The sequence below is a fragment of the Melozone crissalis genome, unplaced genomic scaffold (assembly GCF_028551555.1).
Source record: "Melozone crissalis strain CALT ecotype California unplaced genomic scaffold, PUWL_Pcris_2 ptg000042l_1, whole genome shotgun sequence".
NCBI classification, from domain to species: Eukaryota; Metazoa; Chordata; class Aves; order Passeriformes; family Passerellidae; genus Melozone; species Melozone crissalis.
The window spans coordinates 64,872,030-64,898,835 of NW_026535820.1; the positions used below are offsets into that span (position 1 = coordinate 64,872,030).

Consider the following 26,806-nt stretch of genomic DNA (forward strand, 5'->3'; position numbering starts at 1 on the left):
CGGGTGAAAGACCTGCTGATTACCTACTGCTACCAAAACCAATGGGCCAGATCAGGATATTGGGGTATTTACAATTCAGTACAATTCAGACTGCCACATTGATTTCTTGTGGAGTTACTGTTTTCAATCTTGCTCTAGTGCCCTCTTGGTGATTACTTTGCCTTATACACAGTTTCTTACCTGAAATAGCAGACGTTCTTCCTCAAGTGCAGCTGACCTTTGTATTCAAACTGTGCTGATAAAAGTACTCTCCTTTGACTGAGAAAGCTAATTTATTCTTAAGTACTGGGCTATTTTTTTTCTCTGTTACATCCTTGATGAATATTATTTTTTATTTTCACTTATACTAGGGAATCTAAAGAACATCACTGGTTTTGAAAAAAAAGTGTGGTGGTGTTTTCCCCAAGGGAAACATCATATTTCTAACAGGCCTCTCATGCCATTCTCTGGTAAAGGTGTCTCCCTTGGCGTGTAAGCAAGCCTGTGAACTCAGCACCACAGCAGCCCAGGTGAGCAGAGTTCATGCTCTGTATTCAGTTAAATGGTGTGCAATAAATTGCTGTAGCCTGCAGATTAATCTTAGAGGTGGGAAGCAAACATGGAGAGGTTTTTAGCAACTTATTGATTGTGCTTAACCATTTCAGTTCCTTGTTAAGTTCTGTTCAGGATATAGTGATGGGTCAGTTCCGTGGAAGAACCGGCACAAAGATCTCTGGATGCATTTTGCTGGACCCAACTTAAACTCTAAGTCAGTATCTCCTAAAACCTGCATGTTTTTCTTAGTCTTCTCTCACCTGCTTCACAGAGCTCTTCTGTGTGATCCTATGCCCCCCCTACCTCTTGTCACTGCAATTCCAGGCAAAGGGACAGCCAGCTTCCCAAGGGCTGCTTGAGCTCAGGAGAGGAAGAGCGGAGACTGATGTGAATGAGTGGCTGCAAGCAGAGAACCCACTGCCTGTAAAGGATTAAAAGTAGATGGCTCCTGCTTGAAGCAGGTAAAAACACTTTCTTTTTCTCCCTTGATTCTTCTGTGACTCAGAGCAAAACCCTGCTGTACATAAATAACTCTTCCAGCTCTGTGAACTGGAGGAATTTGGCACAAGAATGGCTCAGTATTTTAGGAAGGCTGACTATAAATGAGTGCAGTGAATTGTTATGCATACATTTTTAATGTAATACAAATGGCTTTTGCCTTATTACCATGTGGTAATAATGGAGTAATTTACCTTTTTTGCTTTTCCAGAAAAAAAAAGAAGATATCTTTCAGCTGATCATGGGAAATAACTTTTTATAATAATTCGGAAAAATAAAGCTGCATTTCAAAATATTTAGTTGTATAATTATATAATTTTAGTATTGTAAGTGTAATTTGCTTTTGTCTGTTGACAAAAGCTGTCTAGTTATTTAGTACTCTATTTGTCAGCAAATGAACATGTATTTCCAACACGGATTCTCGTTAAAATCTTAAAAAAAAGATAATGTGGAGTTTGACCTCCATAGTCACTGCCTGATAAAACATAAGTATATATGTTGTTAAAAGTATGCAGTAGACAAATATACCAGCAAAAGACTTCAGATATTATTGTGATACTGTTAGTGAAGAATATTACAATTTCCTGATCATGCCTATAATTGTTTCAGTTATTTTATATTAACAATTCTTTAATTATGTGAATGCCAGAAGGGTAAATTCACAAAAAGGAAAATCACTTTACATATAACTTAGTGGGATAACAATGTGTAGAACCTATTTTAAAGAAACCACGAGAGATGTATTTCATTCGTCAGTCTGACACAAAAGGAAATGACTTCCTCTAACATGCAATGAAATAAATAAAGGTCAGATGGTTCATTTGCCTGCATTTGCTTTGTTCAGTTCTACCAGTTAAACAGGATGTTTTCTATTAACATTGCTTTCAGGTTTCCTGGTAACAATAGCACCAAAATAAAGACCAGATTTTGTCAATGTGAGATTTACTCCTCCTGAATAAAGTCTTATGCCTAGAATCTGCAAAGAGAAAAGCTGAAATAAGATGTGGGAGCTGCTATATTTCTGTGTAAGCACCAGGCATACAAGCTTACAGAAGTCAAGTACTCGGCTTCCACCAAAACTCAGAGAAGAGTACCTTTGCTCTTAAAGCTTCGCTTTGCAAATGTGAGCTCTGTAAGGCAAAAGAACCTCTCAGTATTCACTGGATATATGAGTACATATGAATGGTGCCTTGGGTGTCCAAAATCTACGTGAGTGAAAGGAGAGCATGGAGCATGCAGCTCCTCAGCTGTGAAGCAGCAGCAGCAGCCTTGCTGAGCCACTCTGCTTATGAGGCAGGCTACTGGATCTTCCTCACAGACCACACTTGGCTCATGCCCTTAGGTGACCTCCAGCTCAGGCAGAACATGAGTTAACTGCTGGCAAGCTTCAAACCGCATGGGATTCAAGGGGAACTAAGGACTTTAAGCCAGTTGTGTGCACTGGATGTTCCACCTAGCTGGAATGTGGTTTGTGTTGAGGTATGTTTTCTTTGTCTATTTTTTCCTGAAATGTGTAATCACAAAAATTAAAATATTTACATCATTACAAATGAAATTTCAGTGTCAGCTTTTTCTGTCGTCAAATAGAATATTCCTATGTGCAGCAGGTGAATTATTTTCCTTGGGGATCAGAGACAAAACTGTTTTCAATACAGAGAACAATAAACTGATTATTACAGCTATATACTTTCTGGTCAAGAAGTTTCCCTGTGTTCAGAGGCGATGCTTGTCCCATAGCTCCCATATCAGCTGTGTGCCAGGCTTCACAGTAGTTGCTAACCAGTCGGATCCCATTTGCAGTTGAACCATGCCATATTATTTTTTGAGGCCTGAAAGGTAATGTTAAGAAGTTATTTACTGCAAAAGTCTCTTTTGATTTATTCAACTGCACACCTGTATGTGTGATGATCTGCATTCCTTGTGCTTGAAACAAGGAGCATTTAGGTAAAGATGAAGACAGAAAGGAGAGAAAGAAAGGAGAGCACAATCTGATATCCCATTTCTAGGCTATCAGAAAAGAGAAAGAAAATGGCATAAAAAAGAGGTAAATTTTTATCACACGGCTAGTAGCTAAAGATACTGCTACTATTTCTTTTACTATCTGGTAAAAGCAGAAAAAAACCGATACATGTAACATATAAAAGGTAATGTCAACTCACCAAGATGAATCAGTCATGACATTCCTGCCATCAAAGGAGTATATTGGAACATGAATGTTGAATTGTCCACCATTTCCATCAAATATAGATTCCCAGTTACTGAAAAGGGTTTGTCCCTGTAAAAATTTCAAAGCCACTTTTACAAACAAATAAATCCCTAATCTACACCAAATTCCACGTCTACCTTCATAGACTTAGCTGGAAATTGAAAATTTAATCTGCATTTAAGGACCCTTGTGATTTCATCTTTCACACAAGTTTCTGCACAATGTTCCTGAACAAACTTGTCTTGTCTGTCAACTCCATGCAAATAGCTGTCTGGTCCATGCCTTTGTCTCAAAGTTGTCTCTCTGTTCTGCTGCCACTCCAAAAATTCAGCTTGATCATCCCCTGTCCTTTTCCTCCTAAGGCATTGTTTGAAAAATTGCTTATAACTACTGTAGCTGTAGAGAAAATATAGACATAAATTGTAGTGGAACTTCTGTTAAGGTCACAGTTTTGTGAAAAGTGTTGCGAACATTCAGGGTAAAACCTTTGCATTTGGCTTCCTCTCAAACCGCTTTTGAGTTTTCCCAGTCAAGGCTGAAACAATATTGTCTTCACAAATTTCTCTCAAGGCTCTGTGTTTGCAGGCACTTCAGAGCAGCATCCGTTCAACGTGTTCCAAGCGTCATGTGTTATTCCTGTAGGTTTCTTTGGCCGCCTGTCCTGGGAGCCAGCCAATGCTACAAAGACATGGTTGGTTTTCCTCAGTTTTGGAGTGTGTCTGTTTATGTGAGACCACAAAATGACTCATGCTCTAGACTCTTCTCTCAGTTTCATTGGGGTATATCCAACATCGTGCCTAAGCACAGAATTTGCATTTTTCTTTGAAATGAGAAAAATAGGCATTTTATCCTATGATCACACTAAAAGGTAGAACATAACTTCATCACTGCTTCTTTGTTTCTTGAGTCTGGCTGTGAAATATGAAGCAAAACTGCTTCTTTACAAAATGCAGTTTGGGCTGAAACTTAGTGCTTTTGCTATTTTCCAAGATTTTTGGGGAACCTACAGCCTATCCTAAAAAACAAGCACTAAGTACCCATTTTTACCTGAAGGTTGACTACTGGCAAATGGTGTCGGTCTGTTTTTCTGACAACTGTGGCCAGATCTTGCAGGTGGGATGAGAGGAAGGCTCTGTAGGTGGATGTCAAACCAGCAAGCTGGGCCTGCCGAAAGCACTGAAAATCTGCTCGCATGTCACCGGACAATGGGAAGTTCAAAGCCACCAGATGCAACTGGAAGAAAAAAGAAGAAAGGGAACCATTTTTAAGAAGTTTATGGCACAAGGAAGATACATCTTGGAAACAAAACAGTGCCCTTTTCTCCTGCCAGCACAGAACACGTATCCTTCATAACAAGTATGAAAGTTATTTGTTGCCATAACATTACATTTCTCAGAGCCATGAGACCCTTAGCGGAAATATCAATTCATCTTTCAATGTTCAAGAAACTATGAATATTATGTACTCCTAAAAATAAAAATCTTTTACAAGCAGCTAATATTTTCAATTGGAAATCCTGGAGTTTTCATATTAACAAAATCACAAATCCAGCAAACATGGAAAAAAGTAGTAAGAAGTGACTAGGTACCATTTAAAAATAGAAGAAATAGCATGCTTAAGTGAAGCAGCACAGATGCAAGAACTAATCCACATTCTTCCTTTTTTTTTTTCCTTTGTGGTTTCATTTTTTAGATATGTCAGTTACCTTGCTTTCTTTGTCTAAATATTTTAGTGTCTTTTAAATAGAGCCTTAAGTTCTAAAGTGTCCATCTAAGCCAAGCAGCACCACGAAGATTGAAAATATTGTAACAAATAGTTTAATTATTTGTAGCACTATTGTTAGTTTAGAAGTTACTCTGTATTGCAGGTACAATCATTAAGTGAAGAGGTATTCCCAACTCAGTCAGGAGTTTTTTTTCCTTTGAGATGGAAAAGGGGCTGGGATGATGAAAACAGATCTGGAGGGAACAATTTCAAATTGTGTTTGAGATGTCTGAATAAATTAAAGAAGTGTATTTGTAAATTTCTGAAGTAAATCTCTGAGCTTGAAGAGCAAATATCACAACTGTCCCTAAAGATGCAAACTGTCACATTACAAAGCATGGCTCTGCAGGTGCAATACAGATCTCATACTTACTGCTGGTTTTCCACTGCTCATATATGATATTGGTCTCAGTGCTGGAATAGACTGAAATCCCTGTTATTCAAGCACAAGCAAAAAAATATGTTAAATATCAGAATTGTACACACTCAGTAATTTTTTAAATAAAAATTTAATCCCACCTGGAGTCCTGCATGAAAGCAGCCTGCTCTTGGTAGGAGCAGAAGAGCAGATGAGGAAAATCAAAACTGAAAGGGTAAGGAGGATGTGAAAACAGAAAATGTAATGGGTAGAAACACTTCTCAACCCTGTTAATTGTTTCAGGAGCAGCAAAGTTTTCTTTTCTAGTTATGGCAAGTATGAGTAACAAGCCACCAACTGGAGCAGATGGGAAACTCAGGTGGTGTCAACTGGAGGCTACAGAAAATTTCTTATAACTTGAGGTCTAGACATTTTTCCAGTGTGCTAGGTGAATTCTCCCTGACCTACTCTAACCTTTTTTATTTGTTTCTGTCCATGTTCCTTCTTACTGCTCCTTCCTAGCACTCTCTTGCCCTTTCATTTTCTCAGCAGATCAATTAACTTGTCATCAAAAAACCTTCTATATTCCCTTTGCCATTTCTTGGTTTTCATCCTCCCACAATTTTTTGGGACAGACAGTATGTTCACATGCAGGGTGGTACAATAACTTGCAGAATGGGGTCAGGCCCAAACTAACAATTGAGGCTTCAGAGAGCATCCTCTGCACCCTTTAAAGAGCACTCTCTGTGGGGTAAGCTACATTCAAGTGACGATTATGGTACACTGAATACAGGACTATAATCTTTCAAAGAAAATCTGCTTTTCAGAAACCCTTTTCTGACCTTCCTTGAAGGGAAGAGGGCTTGATATGACTGATTCTTATGGAACAGTATTCTGTGGATTTATGGGTTTTTGTTTGGTTTTTCTTCTGTTTGTTTTTTGGTCTCTTTTGTTTGTTTTTTTTTTTTTGTGGGCTGCTTTGCTTACTTTATTCTGCTTTTTGTAAATGTTGCTTTGTGTCTTTAGTGTCTGGAATCTTCAAAGATACTGGAAACAGATTACTGTCCAAGCAAATCAATTTGCAAGCTTATGTAGTGGCAGGATGCTTATTTTGAACTGACAAATCTTGGTGGAAAATCACATTGTGCAGAGATCTGCATCCTACTTCTGCCAAGTGTATCACACATCTAGACTCAGTTTTCCACAGTCCAGTATTTTGTACTTACATGGCTTGATATGGCTGGAGGAGGAGGGCTGTCAGCAGGGATAGGAATTAGCTCACCAAGCTGAAAGGACCCAAAAGGAGATTAGAACCAAAATGTATCATCAGGAGCTTCTGAATTAAAAAAATGGAGTCTTTGCACCCACACTTCTCTCCCTCTGTAAAAATATGTCCCTCACCTTCATTGTGAGGAAGGGAGTTGGAAAATATTAGAGTGCAGTGCAATAGTACCTGCAATTTTCTCCATCCTTTCTGAACACGGATAAAAACCTCACTGGTTTCCCTCAGATAGATTAGTGTACCTTCTGCTACATAATGAACTTTTTCCAACATGCCCTCAATGTTTTGGAATGTTGTAACCTGTCAAATAGGAAAGTGAAACATACTTCATCAGACACAAAAAACGTTTTGCAAGTTAAATAGTCTCATTTGGATACATAAATGTCAAGGCTTCTTCTGCAGGAAAGGCTCATAAAGTCATTTTTATGTAATTTAATCCATAAAGTAATATGAATATCTTACTACTTTGGCATACCAGCATCCTCATTCTGTGGATTGTAGTAGAACGACAGCAATTTTGTACTACTTTTGTGCAGAGTGAAGATTGTTGTGCTCCTACCATTTTGCATCCTGGGTCAAAATGACAGAGTTCAGAAGAGAACTGCAGTAGTTTAAAACTTTTTTTTTCCTCATTTCCTCATTGACAGAAGGCATATGAATGCTTTATAAATAATGCAGACCCTACTACAGATTAGTATTTTTTTATTAACCTTAAGTAAGCTCAGACCTTATTAACCTTAAGTAATCTTAAGTAAGCTCAGACCTTCTATCTAAGACAGTAGCTCCCAGCCTGCAACTACAATCTTCTATCTTGGGGCATCAGTCTATGAACATTTGTTTCTCCCCTGAGATTTGCAATGAATGCCCTCTGCTAGCTCGAATAGGGCTTTTGGGGTTGGTTTTCTCAGGCTTTTTTGGTGTTTTTTTTTTTTTTTTTTTTTTGTTTATTTATTGCCTTTTTTTTACAGAAACTATGAGTTCTTAGTTTAGAACCTACTGAGAATTCTGCCTTAGCTATTTTTTTTTCTCCATGGGTATCTTAGACCAAATTTTGATTAATTTATTAATATAAGAAAAGGAAACAAATTTAAATGTAGTCTCTGGCACAACAATTTTTAGAATTGCTAGGGAATCCTGCAGTTTGAATCTTAAAATTATGTCATTTATAAAATATTCTACTAAATAAAAACACAGGATGGAGTTTTCACTCCTCTTTCAGTGCTACCAGTGACCACCAAAAGTTTTGAAGAAAATTTTCTATAGCAAACTTCCTTATTTTGCTCTCTTACCAGATTCCTGGTGGCAGGTGACCCTGGCTCTCCAGGAGGACCTGGTGGCCCAGGCATTGCAACTGCTAAAAAAAAATAAGCATACAATACATGCTGAAGGTCATCTTTTTTGAGAGAAAGAAAGGACTTAGTGATGGTGTCCAGGAGCAGCAGAAGTTTTAAATAGCCATAGTCATGTCCTTAATAGCTCAAGTCAACTACAGAAAATACATTCTAAGGATTTTTTAGAAGCAATGATGGAACAATCTTTTCTCTATTTTTTGTGAGGTTAGGGCCAAGAGATTGCAGTCTGTTGTAGAAACTGCAAATGAAGAACAAAACCCACTTAAATTGACCAGAATGCTGTTCTGTCAGCTAGTGCACATGGAAGAGGAAGACCTTTTTGCTCCTGCCCATGTAGATTTAGAGGGACTCATAACATCTTTTGCTCTAAAGGCAAACAAAAATTTACTTTTCCTTAGATGAAATATTCATGTGTGTAAGCTCAGCTTGTGTTACAAAGCAAAAATGAAATTCTTCAGGGGTATGAACTTGGACTACTAAGGCTGCAGTCCATGCCATCTAGTACCTAGTATCTGTCTCTATTCCAAAAGTGAATTTCTTCATATTGAACTGTTTTCTGGAGTAAAAACTTCTTTCTTTTAGGTCAAGAAAGACTGAAAGATATGGAAGACTAAAAGCATGCATTTTGTGCAAATGCATGTCATTATAACGGAACTTTGAAGCTGTTTTTAAGGAGCTTCTACACAAGATTGTTGGTTTTGTGAATATTTGTTTCTTCTACACAAGCTTGTTTGGTTTTGTGAATCCCAGAGGAACCTCAAAATCACCTTTTGCAAGAAGAATTTATGCACTGAGGCATTCACGAGGATACTCCAGAGCAGGTCCCTCATGCCAATGGCAGGGGAAGGAGGCCAGCTCTCAGAAGTGTTTATAGCTATATACCTTCCTCTTTCCCTGTATTACAATATTTGAACTTCATACTACAGTATGTGAACTCCATAATTACAGATAGTAATAGCTTTAAAAGAGGTAACGGAACCTCGAAGATAGGGAATAAATAAACATCTGTTCCGAATATTTATTAAAATGTGCGCTGCCTAAAGAACCCTTTTACAAAGCAAAGAGGAAAATGTGTAGGAGGATGATGAAGACTAATGGCAGAGAGCATAAATGAAAGTATAGGGATGGAATACTAATAATAATTTGTTTTGTCTGACTGGGTCTCTTAGCTAATGTCCAGCAGTACTTACTCCAAATTACACAGGAAAAGGCCTGAAGACCTTTATGGGCTTCATGGACGCCGTAGGTCTGTCTGTATCCTGATGGTCAGGGGCTGATTCACATGAAGCCCATATTCCAATGCTGAACATATTAAGGATTTTTTCTTTCTCAAATATTATTCAGAGGGTGAACACTTCTGATAGACACTAAATTAATAGTATTGACTGGATGAGAGATCAGAAGTCTCCCCTGCTGTATGAGGCTGACCAGGTTTAAGAAATACCTGGAGAGAACAAACGGAAGAGAAATATGTCTTCTCCCCAGACTAGCATACTGGAAGCACAGGTCTTGTGGGAAAACAGGCTAATTGTTTGTTCTCAGGAATGGAGAATTGTATTTGTTAAACCTGTCAAAACTTCAGGAAGAACAGATCTCTATTACAGCATCTCTATTCAGGTAAAGTCTCCCTTGCCACTAGTACACCATCTTCAGCTGAGGTTAAGGAATGCTCTGCTCAGGTTTCACCTGGCTGGATTCCCATGCTGGTCACAGATCCTAGAGGAAGGAATCAGTCATTTTCTCAGGCATATCTGTCAAGTAATGTCAGAGGACCCCAAGAGCCCATCCACCAGAAACCAAAGCTGGACATTAACAGTATGAGGCTTGTCACTAAAAAACCTGTGACCCAAAAGGAGTTATAAAGCACAAATATCTTGTACTGTGACACCTGATTTCTAGCCACATACTCCCCTTGATGTCACCTTGTTTGCAAAATTCCTCTCTTGATGTGACTAATTGTGGCACATTTTGCTCCTTTTCCAGTAAGTTGACAACCATTAAAGGCAGAGTAAGCAACCTGAAGTTCCAATTCTATTCAGTATTTGCATAGCAACCAGTTTTTAGAAGCAGTTCTCCAGCAGTCTGATTCTAGACCTAAACTCTGCTGTGGGTCATGCCTTTTCCCCAGGAAATCAGAGAAGCACTTGGGCTGGAAAAGACCCTTAAGATCATCACCTCCACCTGAAACACCCAGAACTGCAAAGTCTGCTACTAAAACATGTCCCTAAGTGCCATGGTTGTGCTTCCAGAGATGGTGACTCAACCACTTCCCTGGGCAGCCTGTTCCAGTGGCAATCCTTTAGGTGAAAAAAAATTCCTAATATCCAATTTAAACCTCCTCTGGTACAACTTGGGGCCATTTCCTCTTGTCCTGTTGCTTGTAACCTGGGAGAAGAGACTGCCCCTCCTGGCTACACCCTCTTTCAGGCAGTTGTAGAGAGTGATAAGGTCACCCCTGAGCCTCCTTTGCTCCAGGCTAAACACCCCCAGCTCCCTCAGCTGCTCCTCACAGGACTTGCGCTCCAGACCCTTCCCCAGCTTTGTTGCCCTTCTCTGGACACTCTCCAGCCCCTCAATGTGGTGCATTCTTGTAGTGAGGGGCTCAAAACTGAGCACAAGATTCAAGGTGTGGCCTGGCCAGTGCTGAGTACAGTGGGACAATCACTGCCCTGGTCCTGCTGGCCACACTATTGCTGATACAGGCAACCTGGGCCACCTGGGCACTGCTGGCTCAGGTTCAACAGCTGCAATCAGCACCCCCAGGTCCTTTTCTGCAGGGCAGCTTTCCAGCTACTCCGCACAGGGTTGTTGTGACGCAAATGCAAATGCAAATGCAGGACCTGGCACCTGGCCTTGCTGACCCTCATAGAGCTGACCTTGGCCCATTGGTTCAGTCTGTCCAGACACATCTGTAGAACATTTCAGCAGATCAACCTTCCCACCCAGTTTGGGGGCAAACTCACTAGAGTGAGCATTTGATCCCCTAGCTCAGATAATTGAGATTAGATAGATCTGGACTCAATATTGAGCCCTGGGAAAACCCCCTTGTGTTGGCCACCAGTTGGATTTAATTCCATTCCCCACAAGAGGAGCGTTTTGTCCCAGATTTAGCCAGCTGGTCAATTTTAGCACAGCTGTCAAGGTAACCTATCTCTACTATGCAGATTTCCTCCCATCCACAGCAAGATCCTTCACACAATAGCACTTCCATGGCGCTAGTCAGTGAAAACTGTCTGCAGAGAAATTGTTCCTTTTGTGCTCTCAGTTCCAGCTTCCCCCCAGGAGAAGCTGGTGGAGGGCAGGAGGAGAGTGGGGAACAACCTGCTCAGGTATGCAGAGAGGGTGGGCAGGTGGGACAACTTGCCAGGTGTGAAAGAATTGGTCATGTCTGGGTTGTGGGCATGTGGCTGTACACTTGCATATACACTGAAAAGCTCACCTGAGCCATATATTGCAGGGGGGCCTGGTGGTCCAGGTGGTCCAGGTGGGCCAGGAGGTCCAATTTTTCCATAACCTGGTAAGCCAGGTAGGCCAGGTAACCCTGGAGGTCCTCTGGGTCCAACAACTGAGTCCCCTTTTGGTCCCTGTCAGTGATGAAAAGTATTTCCTTGAATGTATTGGTTTCACTGTTGCAGGGCCATCATCTCTGGTGGCAACATTTACCAGGTGCCTGCCACTACACCACCATTTAGACATGAGTCTGTATGTAATTTTCTTCAAGGAGGCATTTTCATTTTCATAATGGAAAATGAAAATTTTAACTATATACTGAAATGAAGTCAAGGATTTAAATTTCGGAAAGCTTTCTGAATAATCTTATACCTACCCCTGTGCAGCTGATACCTGCAAAACTCTCAACAGTGCTCTCAAAATCCTGGATCCCTACTCTGTTCATGCTGAGACTGCTTGCTTTGATGGGCTCAGAGAGTTTGTGGAAAACTTTAATGTAAAGTGTGTCTATGCAAGGTGTACACCTCATGACGAGTGCTGTCTTCTCCCTCTTGTGATCAAATGTTAGCCCTTAACCTCTCCAGCTGCCAGACTTGCAGAATAAAAAGGCTTCAACTTCCTTCATTTTCAGTTTAGCAGTGTGTCCTCAGCCTGACTGAGGAGGACTTCTGTTCCCTGTGCTCACACCATCCTGCAGACATGGAACACATTGGACCCTGGACAAGGAGAGCTCAGCTGTGCCAGTAGAACAGTTTCTAAACAGGGAGATGGTTCTCAGCAATGTGGAATAGAACTAGGGGGATTTTTAAGGGTGGTCTGGTTAACTTAGCACTTAATCCTCAGCTGTTTCATTCATGGTTCTTGACACAGACATGGAAACAGAGGAATGCAATGCATGTAGTTGTTGCCAGATCCCAGGGATAAACTAGGTTCCAAAGAACTGGTGTATTTTATTCCAAAGCAGCTGTGGTGGCAATTGTCAGAAGATAAAATTAAAAGGTAGACAGTAGGCACTGGTTGAATTTTATAGAAATGGTCCAGATGGCTATACACTGGTCTTTTCAGTCATGTTTTTGGATTACTAGGAAATTAGGATTAAATATTTAGATAGCCAGTAATTTTCAAGTGAACCTCTGACTAACTTTATATGGCTTATTTTGGTATTATGGGGGCATAAGTAGTAGTATCACAAATTATACACGCTGCTTTGATTTGTAATGCTGTTAATAGCATGATCTACATACTGGTGTAGCTATATGAGACAGCTGAGCACGACATTATGTCAGTATTTCATAGCAAAGTAATTCTGCGCACAACAGTGAAGTGTCTGTGTTTACACTTAATGACATTTTCTCCTATTCACCTAGCACCTAGTAAGTTTTTATATAGTTCCTAGCAATCCTGATACTTGTCTCTTTTTAGTGCCTTCTAAATCAATTCTAAATGGGTAGTCACAAATATTCCCATTCTACAACTTGCATGACTTACAATTAATCCTGGTCTTCCTGGGGGTCCAGGAGGTCCTGTCAGGAAAAACCCTCCATTTGGTTCTCCTTTTTCTCCTTTTACACCAGTGACTCCATTGTCTCCTTTTTCACCCTTTGAAGAAAATGTATTTTAAAATGTTGAGCTGAAGTGAGACCAGAACACCATGCACTGACCTTTTAAATTTACCTGAAATCTCTGAGTTTGGTAAAGGAAAGCACTTGCTTGAAATGTTTTTAACATCACTTTCTTTCTTCTTCTGTGATATGGGATGAAAAGGAATGGTTTCTCTATTGAGGCTGCAAGGCTCACACAGGGCAAGGGCTAGGGGAGGTGGGGTTTGGTGGAGGCAGAGAAAATGCCTCTGTTGCTGTTTCCTGCTATTCTGCCCAGCCAAACCTTGTTCAGTGCTGTAGCTGAAGGCGAAGAGAGAGTTGGAGGAAGCATAAAAGCCTGGCTTTGCACTTTCCTCCATCATGAAGGAAAAACCAAAGCAAAATTGACATGGAATGGACAGCTATTTGAAAGTATTTGACAAAGTGAGCAGAGCATGGTGGGAGTGTGCACCAGGATAACAGAAGAGACACCACACAAAATTGCAGACACTTGAAACAGTATGTCTTCTGTTCTGCATGGCTGATTATCAGTTAGTTTGGGAAACAAAGCAATAGGTAAGAAGCAGCATTTAATTACTGCATTATTATATATCTGTGCAAGATGAGCCACAGCATTTATACATCCTCCTCACATTATTTTTTTCCGTTTGTCTGCTTTTTTTTCCCCTCAAATTTTTTTTTTGGTTGACTTTTTTCAGCTTTCTGAGAAATAAACCTGTGGATAGAAGAGGCAAAGGGCAAAGCAAAAATGCCAGGTATCTGCAGACAGCCAGAGGACATGGATATGTGCAGCTCCTCCTCTGACTTTTAGTCATTGTAGATTCCCAATAAACACGACTCAAAATGTTTCTTTATTCCAGGCCATTTTGGGGAGTAGAAGGACTAGATGAAAAATGAGTTCTTGGCAGTTAAATCTGTAAAGCTACAGACATTACACTGTAAGGTCAAAGAAACCCTATCAGCTTTGCCACATACAGGGGACACTTTATGCCACAGGAATAACTTGGGTGTACTCAGCCAAGCAGAAATAAAGTCCTAAAACCAGGCAGCATTAAGAGTCCTTCCAAGAGACTGCCAGCACAACACTTCTGATAACGTCATTAAATGATAATTTGATTTACATATTATAAGTTCCTCTACTGATAGAGTCCTATTGACCTAAAAATATTTAGAAGAATATAATATTTTTATTAATTTTTGTCACTTGAAGCAGTCAAGAGAATAATGGAACAGAGAGAGACTAAACAAATTAAGGTATGGGTATACTTTGCTGTAAGAGCTTCCAGGAAAAGTAGTTTCCATAATTTAATTTTATTCAGCATACTTAAAAGATAAATAACATGACATGCAAGTGATTTCTACCTCCTTTCCCCTTACCCAGTGTTCTAGAAGCCCTTTAGGTAATGGATGTCTTTTACCTGAGCTGACATGGAAACAAAAGCATTCATTTAAGGCAGATATGTTAGGTAACAGTGAATTATGAATCACTTTAATACCACTGGGAAGGTAAAAAGTCTCAGTAATAAAGTTTCTTTCAAAAGTAATCTTTATAGACCTCTGACAACTGCTATCTCTATAGTCATAATACACTTGCCTATGTAGCTAGAGTTTAAGAAATGAATATAATTTGCAGTTGCTGATGCCCTTATATTTGTATATTTCACCACGTTGTATTGGTTTGTGCTTAATTTATAGTAAAGTACACTTTAAAAAAAGCTTAACAGAACTTAAACACAAATGGGATATAATTACCTTTATGCTATTAATAAAGTGGCTGAAATATGATGGAGGCAGAGGTGGACCTGAAAAAGGAAGAAAATACAATAAAGTACAATAATTATCTGTAATTTTCCTTTTAAAAGCACTGCTTTTGGTATTACTGGTTTAGGAGTTTAAAGGAAAACTATTTCCAATAATGGCATTAGCCTTTATATCAAACATATTTTTAGTTTTGTTCCCTAACAAAGCAAGACTTACATAGCCTATCTTGTCTGTGCCTTGTCAGTCCCTCTTCCACCTTAAAAACATCTGAATCTGATTGGGATTTCAGAAAAATTAGAAGCAAAGAAGGCTCAAGTACAAAAAAAATCCCAATTTTCTGAAAACATAGCAGCTGGGAAGAGGAGTGAAAGAGAAGTATCCACATTAACCCCTTTGATGAAAGCCAAGGAAAAAGAGAAGCATTTCATATGTTTTGCTGGTAGTGGGGTGATCCATCAGTAGATGTGTGATCTTTCCTGCAAAGACAATACCAGAGCTGACAAGAGAAAGATAGTGTTGCTACTGTGCTGCAACAATTGTACAATAACTCTTCCTTGACATTTTTCTGCAATGAAAACGAATAGAACAAGTGTTGTCTGCCAAAATTGGTCAGCCAAAGCTGTCAAGCCAGCACAAAAGGTTCAAAAAGCCTTTAAATATTATCTACTTGATATACATTTGGAAAAAAAAACCCCTATTTTGCAGCTTCCCATAACAGTTCAGTGCATTTCCTTCAAATGTGTTTTGATTAATTTTTGAGATCTTTGGGCCCAACCCTCTGCAAGCCCTAGGGCTCATTTCCCAGTGTGCCACCTCAGGTAAAATTAAATCGAGCAGACATTGTGGGGCGGAAAAGCATTCTCATTATGGCACCTGTTTGGATTTTATTCCAACCTTACCAATAACAGCTTGCAGCAGTGATCTGCTTAATCCTTGTGAGGGAAGGGAATGGACTGGTGAAATGGAATGGCAGGTGTCCTTCTCAGATGTTGCTTAGTGTTAATGTCTACATCGGGCACTATCTGAGGTCTTTCTAGGATGACCAGCAAGTAGTCTAGGTCTGAATGAAGCCCATGTTGAGTTTGCTCTCATACTTTTTGTGTTGGCTTCATATTTTTGCATGTTATCAATTAATAGACCCTGTTTATTAATAGACCCTCACCTGGAGAGGTGACATTTTGTGGGAAGCAAAAATAAATCCACTGCATGGACAAATACCACAGTTCAAAAAGCTTTTCTCATTCCTGGAACTCAACAAATGTAGTGAAAAGAATAAAGAATTTCAGCCACCTTCCCTTCAGAAAAAGGTTTTGAAAAATTTCCTGTACTTTAATTATGCAACTACTGGCTTGTACATTTTCCCTGTCAGTGGTTATGTGGACACCTGTGAGAACTAGAGAACTGCTTCATATGAAAGAATATTTTAGCAACTACATCATTAAGCAAAAACCAAATAGGAATATTTTTTAAAGCAGCAACAGAATTGGTCTTAGTTAGCATGCTTCAACTTAATGTTGAAGAAAATGTTGGAACCAGTTGATCTATTGGATCAAGTATATGAATCTCTGTTATTTTAGGAGAAAAGTGAATTCAGTTTTCAGTTTAACCAGAATTGTTGTGTTATTTTCACCATCCTTTACTAGCTGCAGTTTTACAGCAAAATCTTAAGAACAATCCTCTCATAATCTTCTCTTTATGAAGCACCTGAAATCATCAGATATAGGCAAGAAAGGACTTCTAAGACAATAATTTGCATTCAGTACAGAACCTGGAAAGGAACAGATATGTTCATGGTGGATAAGCCAGCACTGAAGAGAAAATTTTCTTATTTTCTGTTTAGGAAAGTTTTTTGCTTCTTCTTTTGACAAGTTTATTGATGACTGGAAATCACTAACTGCTTATTTTAAGATATTGGATCAGAATAAAAATTAATGAGGACAACACAGGAAAATTGATTTTATCACAACAAACAGGTGTTGTCTTCAAAATAACCAAAATGTCGTCTTCAGTCAGCAGAATTATGTCTTTGGAGCAAAGACAGAAATATCCATGTAGACCTAGTGAGGGGTTAATACAGTTATTATAAGGGGAGAATATAGTTATTATCAATGCATTAAAGGAAAATTACTATTAATGTGGTATAGCAACACTCATTCAATATATTGCATTTTCTATTTCAAAGTCTTATCTCAGTATATGAGATTTTTAAAAATGTACAGAAAATGAAGTGCTTGTAATTACAATCTTTTCAAACAGATGCTTGTTTCTGTAACTCTTTTTGAATTTGTAAGAATTAGCAATGTGTATCCACTTTCTGATACAGAAAGCAAATCTTTGGGTGAGGAATAATTCCTATGATGGTCCTACTGTTAGTGAATTGGAATTTTCAGTGCACACAGACTCTTCATAATTTTTACAAATAAATCAGAAAATATTGAAAAATTGGTTGAAATGGAAATAATCTATTTCCACCTCCTGTTAGAAGTGGGACTCTCAGCAACAACTGACTGCCTTGAACTCAGAATGCACAGGTGTACCACCCTGAAATGTGAAGCACTGGATGTTAGCACAATTGGCTCAGAAAGACTGACAACAAAATGATATCTCAGGAAGTGCCCATTATGTTCTAAAATGTCAGAAAATCTGTGACCGGCCACTTATATTTTGATATCTATTCTTATATTTAACACATTCCTAATGCTCACAAATGTGCAGTCTGTCTTTTCAGAAGACATTTTGGATAACATTCTGAGCTTTGCTGCTCTATGTGTCGGTTCATCAGTGAACACGGGTATAAATCTCTAGGCAGGTAAGGTAGCAGAGATATGTATTCAAGTATCTTGCTCAATTGCTTTTCGAGTTAGACACATATTCCTCCACAGGATGTCAATGACATATTAGATTTAGTATACCTGGTGGTCCTGGAGCACCTCTGTCTCCCTTCTCTCCTTTTAAATGTGCTGAACTGTGCAGTCCCCAGGAATCTCTGTTTGCTTTAGTGCCTGCCATAAATAGCATCACAAATTCATAAGAACTTGTAAACAGCAGAGACTGTAGCAGTGACAACCAAACCACTGAAAGTAGGAGTAGACTTTTCCATATATGTGGGGTACATGGTTCCTGTCCCTCGATGCCTCTCTCGCTCATGACCATTGAATGGCTGCCTGACTGTCCTCTCTTAGCAACCCCAACACGTGCAAGACAATCTCTCTCACACAAAAATCTTTTACTCCCCTTTCCCTATCCACCCAGCCTAAAACCCTCTGAACAGACCTGGTTCTATTTTTCCATTTGTGAATTTCACTGAAGCAGATGCAGAAACAGTTCTTGAATTTCCCTTGCCTTCCCTTGCCTTCCCCTGCCTTCCCTTGCCTTCCCTTGCCTTGCCTTGCCTTGCCTTGCCTTGCCTTGCCTTGCCTTGCCTTGCCTTCCCTTCCCTTCCCTTCCCTTCTCCAGTTATACAATAATCAAGAAAAAGCAAAGAGCTCTTAAGTATGAAAAACCCAACAAAAAAAAAAAAAACAACACCAAAAAAATCCAAAAAACCCTCACCCCCCAAAAAAACCAAAACCAACACCTCCTCCCCACAAAAACAAACAAAAAAACAAACAAAAAACCACCCCAAAACAAAACCAAAAAACAAACAAATAAAAACTTATTTAAACTAAGGTACATGGAAAGAATTACCCACCATGATCATTAAGAACTTCTTGATTCCCAGGATAAGGAGAGTTCACCTTCAGATAAAAAAATCCATTAAAAATCATCCATACATATATATCAGTGGACATGCATTACTTAGTGTGACTGAAAAGCCTGGCAAGTTTGCATGCTAGGAAATATTATAACAACACTCTAGGATTATCCAGTTTGACACGGTCTGAGTATTAGCTGATCAAGTTTTTAAGAGGATTTTGCTCTTTTTGACGTGCAACATGCTTTCAGCAAAAGGGTAACATCATGCATTTTGGAGGCATCAGCAAATTCTACTCTTGGTCGTGCCAGAGAAGCATCAGAAAACTCATTCTCCAAGAACAATTCTGAATTTACAATATTGTGTTTGGAAGCAGGATTTGATTTTTGCCTGTGAGATGACAGCTTGTGCTTACAATTATCTTCATCAGACCAGGGCTATGTTATGTTTGATGTTAACCTGTGCTCCAGATGCATTGATACCACAGTGGGGAGACTGAAGCTATATTACTCTATCCTCTTCTGTCACCAGCTACCTGTAACAGTGGGCACGCCACCTATTTCTGTGCCTGTCTTCAAACTAGGGACAATGCAGGAACTAAAATGTTGCACAGTGCTTGGAAATCTTGGTACTTTGTAGTACTATTTATAGGAAACTAAGCAACTGTATGAAAAAATGGAAGTTGCTGCATCTGGCTAATCCTGTAGTATCAGCCCATAGAAGTCTTACTCACATGGGTGGCTCCATTAACTTCAGAAGTTCAGTCTCCATGAAGAAAAACTGCTGGGGTTCAGTCTGTAGTTATTTATCAACACTCATTAATACAGGCATGAACAGGAGATTTCTTATCTATAAGCTTGGATAGAGTTAGGAGATTACTCACAAATGTAGGACAAATCCATCCAGCACACTCAGGTGCATGAAGAGATGTTTACAAGTATGTGTTTCTATTACTCGTGCACGTTAAAGTTAGTGCTATTTTTCACTGATTTTAACCTTCTGGAAAAGTGGCTATTATTATCTGAAATTCAGAGAAAATAGGCTTGTTTTGTTTGAATCATTCCACAGAGAATCACAGGAGAATGGAGGCTGGAAGGCATCTCTGGAGGTTGTCTAGCCCAAAGGAGGATCAGCTACATCAAGTTGTTCAGGGCCTCATGAGTCAGGTATCAGAAGTGAGGCTGACAAATATGTATGTGATTAAGGACATCTGTTATCAATGTATGACATTGCTATACAATGGGAGTGAGAAGATTAAAGGGAGAAATTCATAGAGGTAAAAAAATGATGTGTGGAGGTGGTAGGCCAAAACTGCAGAAATGGCAAATTCCCATAGAGTAATGGCTATTTATCATTAATTCCTAAAAAGATCACAAGTCGGGATACAACTTTTTTCAGCAGTGGGGTTAGGGTGATGATGAGTATCAATACATTTAGCATAGAGGAAGTCAGGAGCTGTTTCTCTAAAATCAGTGAAAAAGAACTGGAATGCAAATTGGAGGAGAGGGCACAGTATTGCTTGGAGCTTTTACAGCTGTTTAGCAGAAAAGTATAACCCCACACTGTTCAGGGGTGGACTGTGGCTCCCAAAGACAGAATCCTTTCCAAATACATACCCCACAGTTTAACAGTAGGATATTGCCCTAGGGAAAAACTTCCAGGACTGAACTATGTTCACCAGTCATTCTAGGATGCAATTTCTGTAATTCATTAAAAAAAAATTGCACTAGGACATTCTGAAAATACGAAATCCATCTCCTTTCTTTTTATACTATGTGTGAAACTGCACGTTCTTTGAAGGTGATGAAGGCTTTTTGATACTCTTTGAAAAAGAGGGGCAGATCTTCACTTGCTGCAATTCTATGTGGACAGAGTGCATTTGAGGGTCAAATAAAGAACACGATCTTTCTTTTCTGATGCATCTTTCATGCCACAATGAAACACATAACAAATCTTATTTTGGACAGAGAAATTAAAAACAGCTAGAGACATAACAACATGGGGACTGTATTTATACATATATCTAAAAAATACGTGTACCTGTATGCATACACATTCAGGTCCCCAAAGCAACTCCTAAACTATGGAAACACAAACTTTGAAAGGCATTAAAAGTATTAGAAAAAAAAACAAGTAATCAAAGTACTTTAAGCAAAAGAGCCTAGTGTTTCTAGTTCTGCTATATATTTTATACATGGCTAAGTTTTCATAAATGGCTAAACGCTTGAAAATCTGTTATCCTGAAGAACAAGTAAAACACATCTCTGGTGCAAAGCAGAAGGCAGGGGGAGAAAAGCTGCAAGGTTATGGTGTTTAGGTGTACAGCTGCTTTGGTTATGTTCTGTCATGGCCATGCATCCTGCTAAGAGCAGATTCCGCATGTGTCACTTACTGGCATTTTGCAATGAGGCCTGGGAGGGACTGGGAAAACTGTCTATTGAAAACCGGAGGGAAATTACTTTGGTGAGCATAGGTATGATACAGCATGTAACACACCACACAAACCTAACTGTCATGATGAGGCTAAGCCTGGAAACAAAATCCCCACCTCCCTAGAAGAAAGCCCAGCTGGCTGCCAGGTCTGTCATCATGTCCCTCTCTGTGGGCCATGGGGGCAAAACTCTTCCATGACAGTGGCTTTGGTTAAGAGATCTTTTTTCTCTGCACACAAGCAAGGTTACCCACAGTGACCTGTGTAGACTGAAACCAGTTTTGATGTTTCCTTTTGCAGAGTGCTTCTAGAGCAGCACATTTCTGCTGCAAACCAGCCCCTGATGCCCAGTGGCACTTACTCCTTTGATATAAAGTATTCGTCCTGGGGGTCCGGGGGGCCCTGGGGGCCCAGGCAAGCCAGGAAGGCCCTGGTAAGAGAAAATGGGAGAAGGAAGATATCAGACAAAAAATAAACCCCAACTGCAAACCGGAGCACCTAAAGCACTGCTTATTGAAACAAATTAAAGAGTTTATCTCTCATCCAAGGAAAATTAGGTTTTCTACACTGATCTAGATCTCTCAAGACTGCTAAAACTTATAAATTTTCAAGTGCCAGTCAGATAGGTGCATGCTAATTAGCAACGCTGAGGAGCCCTGCTAGAGGGTATGATTGCCTTTTACAAAAAATAGATGTCAGCTCTGAGCTGTGTAATTTGAAAACTTGGCACAAGGTTGTGTTCACCTTCCAGTCCACATCAATGCAAGTTTCTGTATGGTGACATATGTCATCTCATCAATAATTAGAGATCCATTAGACTTCATCTTCCCTGAGCACTCCAGGAAGGATGACTAGAACATGTAGCCTCCTTTGTTTACTTGTTTGCTTTAACCTGTCAGCCTGATGTACTTCATCTATTTGTACGTGCTACAATAGCTTTTGTATGGTTAAGACAGACAATCCAGAAAACAAACATTAATATTTTTGAGGTTATGGAGGAAAGGAAAATCTACTCTTATATTTTCTCTCAGTGGGTAGTAATTTTTCCTGTCATTTTCTTCCAATTAGAATTTATCTAATTTGTTTGTTTTCACTTTCTAGGAACTATATTTCTATTTATACCTTCTTCTAGGGGTGTAAGCCACATTCAGTACCTGGTCTTTTTTTACTGTGGAGATACCTAAATACTTACTAATTCTGTAAAGATACTTACCAATTCTCAGTCTCCCTGCTACTCACATAAAGCAGTATCATCTCACTTATATTTATTATCTAGATGGACAAGACACTTGTGCCTTGTAGTTTGTGTGTCATATTTTTTTTTCTTTTGAGCAAACTAGAACCAGAGGCTTCTTATAACAGAATCCATTTATAAAAATTTCTCTAATGAAGTACAGTGATACTGACTTTATGCTAGCTCAGTAACATACGCTTGTAACTTTTATTCAGCATTATCTCTGATGCAGATGAAATAGCATTAGCTGCTATTGTGGCATGGGTACCAATTTTCCTAGCACAGATTGTTGCATGACATCAGAACAACCACACAAATGACTCTGCTGTTGTGAAGCTTATTGTCTATGCTCAGCAGTGCTAGCTCTTGTGCTGTCCAGTTTCAACGTTTGTCATGAGACAACTTGTCTGAAATCTTTTCATGAGAACAGACTTGCAGCAACAGGAGCTTGCTTCATCACTTGTCATTCCACAATTACAGGCTGAGGTGAGCATGAATATGCTGTCACCTATGCAGAGGTCATTGTTTTGGACACTTGCACATGGCAACCATAGCAGGTAGCAGGTATTAGTGAGTGTCTCCTTGTTAGTAAGGTAGATACCACTTCCCTGTGATATGCTCAAGTGCCATTTGTATCTGGGTTAGAAAGGTCAGAGCCTGTGGGAGTATCTTCACATCATGCGAGGTCACACTGGTGGCCTGGATCAGGAACTTCTTGACACATATTAAAAAGTCTGGAATTCCAAATCTTTTGCTATTTGAAGGTGCAATGGTAGCAGAGAGTGTCACACATAACTGTTACACCTGGGAGCTGACACAACTATGTGTATCTGCAAGAACTGCCCAGACAGAGCCAGAAGCTGACTTTTAAATGACTGCTGCTAGAGAGGAAAAGTAGCAGAAACACAATTACTTCTAGAACATTTCAGGTTTTCAGTCCCATCATCATTTGAAAGGAATCAGTATAAATCAGACTTCAGATTTTAACAGATTTTATTTTGCAACTAAATGAAATACAAAAAACTTACATTAAATGCTTCACCTCGATCACCTTTCACACCTCTCAGGCCATTCAGTCCTGGACGGCCCTGAAGTAAGTAGAAATAATTTATTATTATAAACAAGTCATATATCTTGTCAGAAGCAAGATTTCCCACTTTATCCCACTTGAGAGCATAATACATACAGGGCGTCCTGGGAAGCCAAGCTCTCCTTTGGGTCCAGTAGGTCCTATTGGTCCCTGAACAACAAAAAAAAGTAATTGTGGCCCATTTTGTTGATCTATATTTGATTATTAAGAATAAGAAACATAATTTTATATCTACATTAAAAATCAGTCTGTGATTGCCTGTGACTGCAGAGAACATCCTCCCTGCTTGCTCTACTGAGTGATCTCAGAAGGTGAGGACTGCATGTAACAGCTCTGGTTTGGAAAAGACCACCTATCTGAAATGAAGTCTGAATTCCCAGACCCTTGTAGGGCATGCAATTCAAAACTGGCTCACCATCTACTGAAGAAAAATTAAATGCATCAGTCAGGAAAAGAAAAGAAAGTTTGAGATATATGCTTTGTTCATCTTCTTTCTTTGTTCATCTTCTTTCCACCCCCCCCCCCCCCCACTTTCTTATTTCTAATTATTTTTTAAACATGCTCTGTGAGGAAATATCTGTGGATTGGCTAAGAATTCATGCAGTGCCAGGCTTCTACTCGCCTCACACAAGCCTGGGTTTGTGGATTCATGAGGCTGATAGTTGAAACAGAATTGTTCCTTCTTTATACAGGTTTGACAGATTCACCAGGCTCCAAAAAGTAATACAAGCCACTGCAAAAAGAGGGGACAAGCAGGCTGCCTGGGAAAGGTGGTCCAGGACTATGGATGGCCTATGATGGGGCATTTGCAAGCATGCAGCTTCCAGGCAGCCTGCAAGTGATCAACAAAAAGCAGCAAATCTGAGGATCTACAAACTTTCAACTCATGTCAGCTTCCTGAAACTTACCGAAACCACAAGGGTCTAGACAAACTCTTTACATTTGTGTCAGCCTTTCTGGTTTCATTTCCTTTTTTCAGTCCGCTGAAATGCTGAGAAACTCCTTCTTGCATTACTTGTTAAATAATCTGTCTGTAGATCTCACACAGATACTACTTACATGTGACAGTGGGTGTGTTTAACCCTTCACATGATATCTTTTCAGTGAAAAGTGATACGTACATTAATGAAAAATTGATCTGATGAAGAAGATAATTTCTCTTATTATCTAGCTGAAATTCATGGATTAATTGTCGTAATTTTTCTCCTGCTGAAATTGAAAACTGGATTAGACCTGAAATTCATAAGCAATTACCATATGAACATATTAATTTATAATGTCACCATTGTAATCGGAATTTAAAGCTCACTAATGTCAGCTGAAACTACTTGCAGCTGTTAAGACTTTTATTAATCTTCTATTTTATTTCCTGTTTGAAGGTAATTTCTACCCTTGTGGACAAAGTTAATGCCTGTGTCTCAATCAGGCAAGAGATTGCTGGTGAATTTCAAATTTCAATATTGTGCCCCAAAATTTCAAACTTCACATTTCCATGATACCACATCCAGTAATGAAGTTTGGGGGAAAAAAAAACCCAATCAAAAATGTTAAAAAAAGGCAATCCAAAAGCATTTTCCTATTTCACTCTCTGGTACCTGAGCCTTTAAAGATTATGAAAATCTGAACTTTAATCAGCAGTGAGAACAACTAGAAACAGACTTTTTCAGTTTAAATAGAGAGCAGTGTCTGATCCCATGCTTTAACTGGGATTTCAAACATTACCAATGCGAGAGTTGACTCAGCTGGGGCCACCTTTATTATTCTCTTTAAGTGCTAGCCCAGTCTGTCAGGTGTTAGCAACTCCCTGAGAGAAGCCAGCAGTCACAGCTAGAAGTGAAAGAAGGAAGCGTGGAAGCCACAGGAGTTTTGCTTACCACAAAAGTTTCTTTTACACCAGCACAGTAGATCTGGACACTGAGGTTCTCACTAAGTGCTCTCCTTCAGTGATATGCAGCCATTTCCTTCACCCACAGGGAACAGCATGTAAAAGATCCTCACTTCCCTGGTGGCAGGAGCTTGGATTCAGTCTGTTGCTTCTGCTTTTGCTAACAATTGTACTGACCTCTTGACTATCCCTAGTTCTCATCTGCGAAACTACTACTTCTCTGTAGCTCCTTGTGCTCCAAACTCCTGCGATCCTACCTTCTGTCTACCTAAAGTCTCAAAGAGGAGCAGAGCAACGACTTGGGATTTGATTTTAAATTCTGGAAATCTGTGTATGGGTCTAAAAGCAGAGAGGAACAATCAGAGTCCCTCACTGCCTCAAAGTTGTTCCTGGGCCAGAGACTCCTTTGGAGCAAACTGGAACAGAACCATTGCACTAAAACCTTCAATAAGTTATCTGTCAGGGTCTCTGACACAGCACTTGAAATCTGTGTACTTTTGCTGCACAGGCCTCACACTAACTACAGATGGTTTTTTTTCTATGGGACAACACCCATAGAAATACAACATATTGTACCACCCCATTAGCAGTGATGATCAAATCTGAGTACTGCGCTCAGAAGAGAACTGGCTGAGCAAAGCTTTGAGACAGGCTCCCTGTGCCAAACTTTCCTGAAGTGTAACCATTCCCACCAGTGCTGGCAAGAACTTCCTTGTCTGCTTGCTGAAGTGTATGAAGGCAGTATAAAAGGAGATGTAAAACACAAAGTTTGGGGCTAAGAGGAAAAGGACATGTCCGCTGGATGCAGGCTGCACAGCAAGTAGCAGTGAACACAAGCCAGAACATGAGGAATTCCAAATAAATATAAGGACAATTTTTTTTACTTCAGAGTTTGTCAAACGTTTGGAATGTGCTGCCCAGAAAGGTTGTGGAATTTCTATCCTAAGAGTTGTTGAAAACTTCACTTGACAAGTTCCTGATTTTAAGAGACCTGCTCCAGGCACTGATGTGCTCAAGATCATCTCTGAAGTCCACTTTCATTCAAAGTTATTCTGTGTCAAGTCAAAAGGGTAGATCATCTTGCAGTCATACAAAGAGAAGGAAAGGAGCATCCTTTCTGGTAAGTTAGGATAGCCTCCTTAGGGTATTCTGATACACAGTAATTAAAAAGAAGTTACTCAGCAGACCCAGTTATCCCCTTTGGAAGGCTACAGAAACTGATGTAAAAATCTCCTATGTACCTCGATGTGCAGAAATGTCAACACCCCACTAACATTCACTAAGGCACAACAGTGACCAGGCTACATGAAAAGCAGAAGCAAAGAAACATCCTTGACATCCTTGATTTTTTGAATACTAGACTAGAAGAAATTGGCGCCCTAACACTGCTGAGTCTGGGCAACTGTTCTTATTTTATAACTAATTCATTGTGCTTTCTTATGACCTTCCATGTCCAGTCAAAAGTATCAGACCAAATACCTGAAAGAAGGCCTCTAAATCCTGATTTTGGTACATGGTCCTACTCTGCTGCCTAGTGTACAGCTTTCTCAGAATCCAACACAGTTGCAATTTATTGGCATTGACAGAAATTGAGCCAATGCAATTAGTTGTTTTAATGTAAATCATATAAACAGAGAATAATTTAGGTGGAAAGAGAGGGATCCTC

At 39.5% G+C, this 26,806-nt stretch overlaps 1 protein-coding gene across 1 annotated transcript in view; it reads right to left on the bottom strand.

The window, feature by feature from the left end:
* Nucleotides 1–1,644: 1,644 nt before the first annotated feature.
* The window catches only part of LOC128942244 (collagen alpha-1(XV) chain-like), a 114,341-nt gene continuing 89,179 nt past the window's right edge, over nt 1,645–26,806 (bottom strand). The window contains exons 28-43 of the mRNA XM_054284560.1: nt 23,352–23,405; nt 23,194–23,253; nt 21,293–21,361; nt 20,893–20,934; nt 18,498–18,543; nt 17,719–17,808; nt 14,798–14,847; nt 12,933–13,043; nt 11,434–11,578; nt 7,932–7,996; nt 6,814–6,942; nt 6,587–6,646; nt 5,376–5,435; nt 4,286–4,471; nt 3,192–3,307; nt 1,645–2,861 (exon numbers count right to left, since the gene is read on the bottom strand). Coding sequence (XP_054140535.1) covers nt 2,645–2,861; nt 3,192–3,307; nt 4,286–4,471; nt 5,376–5,435; nt 6,587–6,646; nt 6,814–6,942; nt 7,932–7,996; nt 11,434–11,578; nt 12,933–13,043; nt 14,798–14,847; nt 17,719–17,808; nt 18,498–18,543; nt 20,893–20,934; nt 21,293–21,361; nt 23,194–23,253; nt 23,352–23,405 — 1,500 coding nt within the window. The 3' untranslated portion in view covers nt 1,645–2,644. The remainder of the gene's footprint in view (nt 2,862–3,191; nt 3,308–4,285; nt 4,472–5,375; nt 5,436–6,586; nt 6,647–6,813; nt 6,943–7,931; nt 7,997–11,433; nt 11,579–12,932; nt 13,044–14,797; nt 14,848–17,718; nt 17,809–18,497; nt 18,544–20,892; nt 20,935–21,292; nt 21,362–23,193; nt 23,254–23,351; nt 23,406–26,806) is intronic.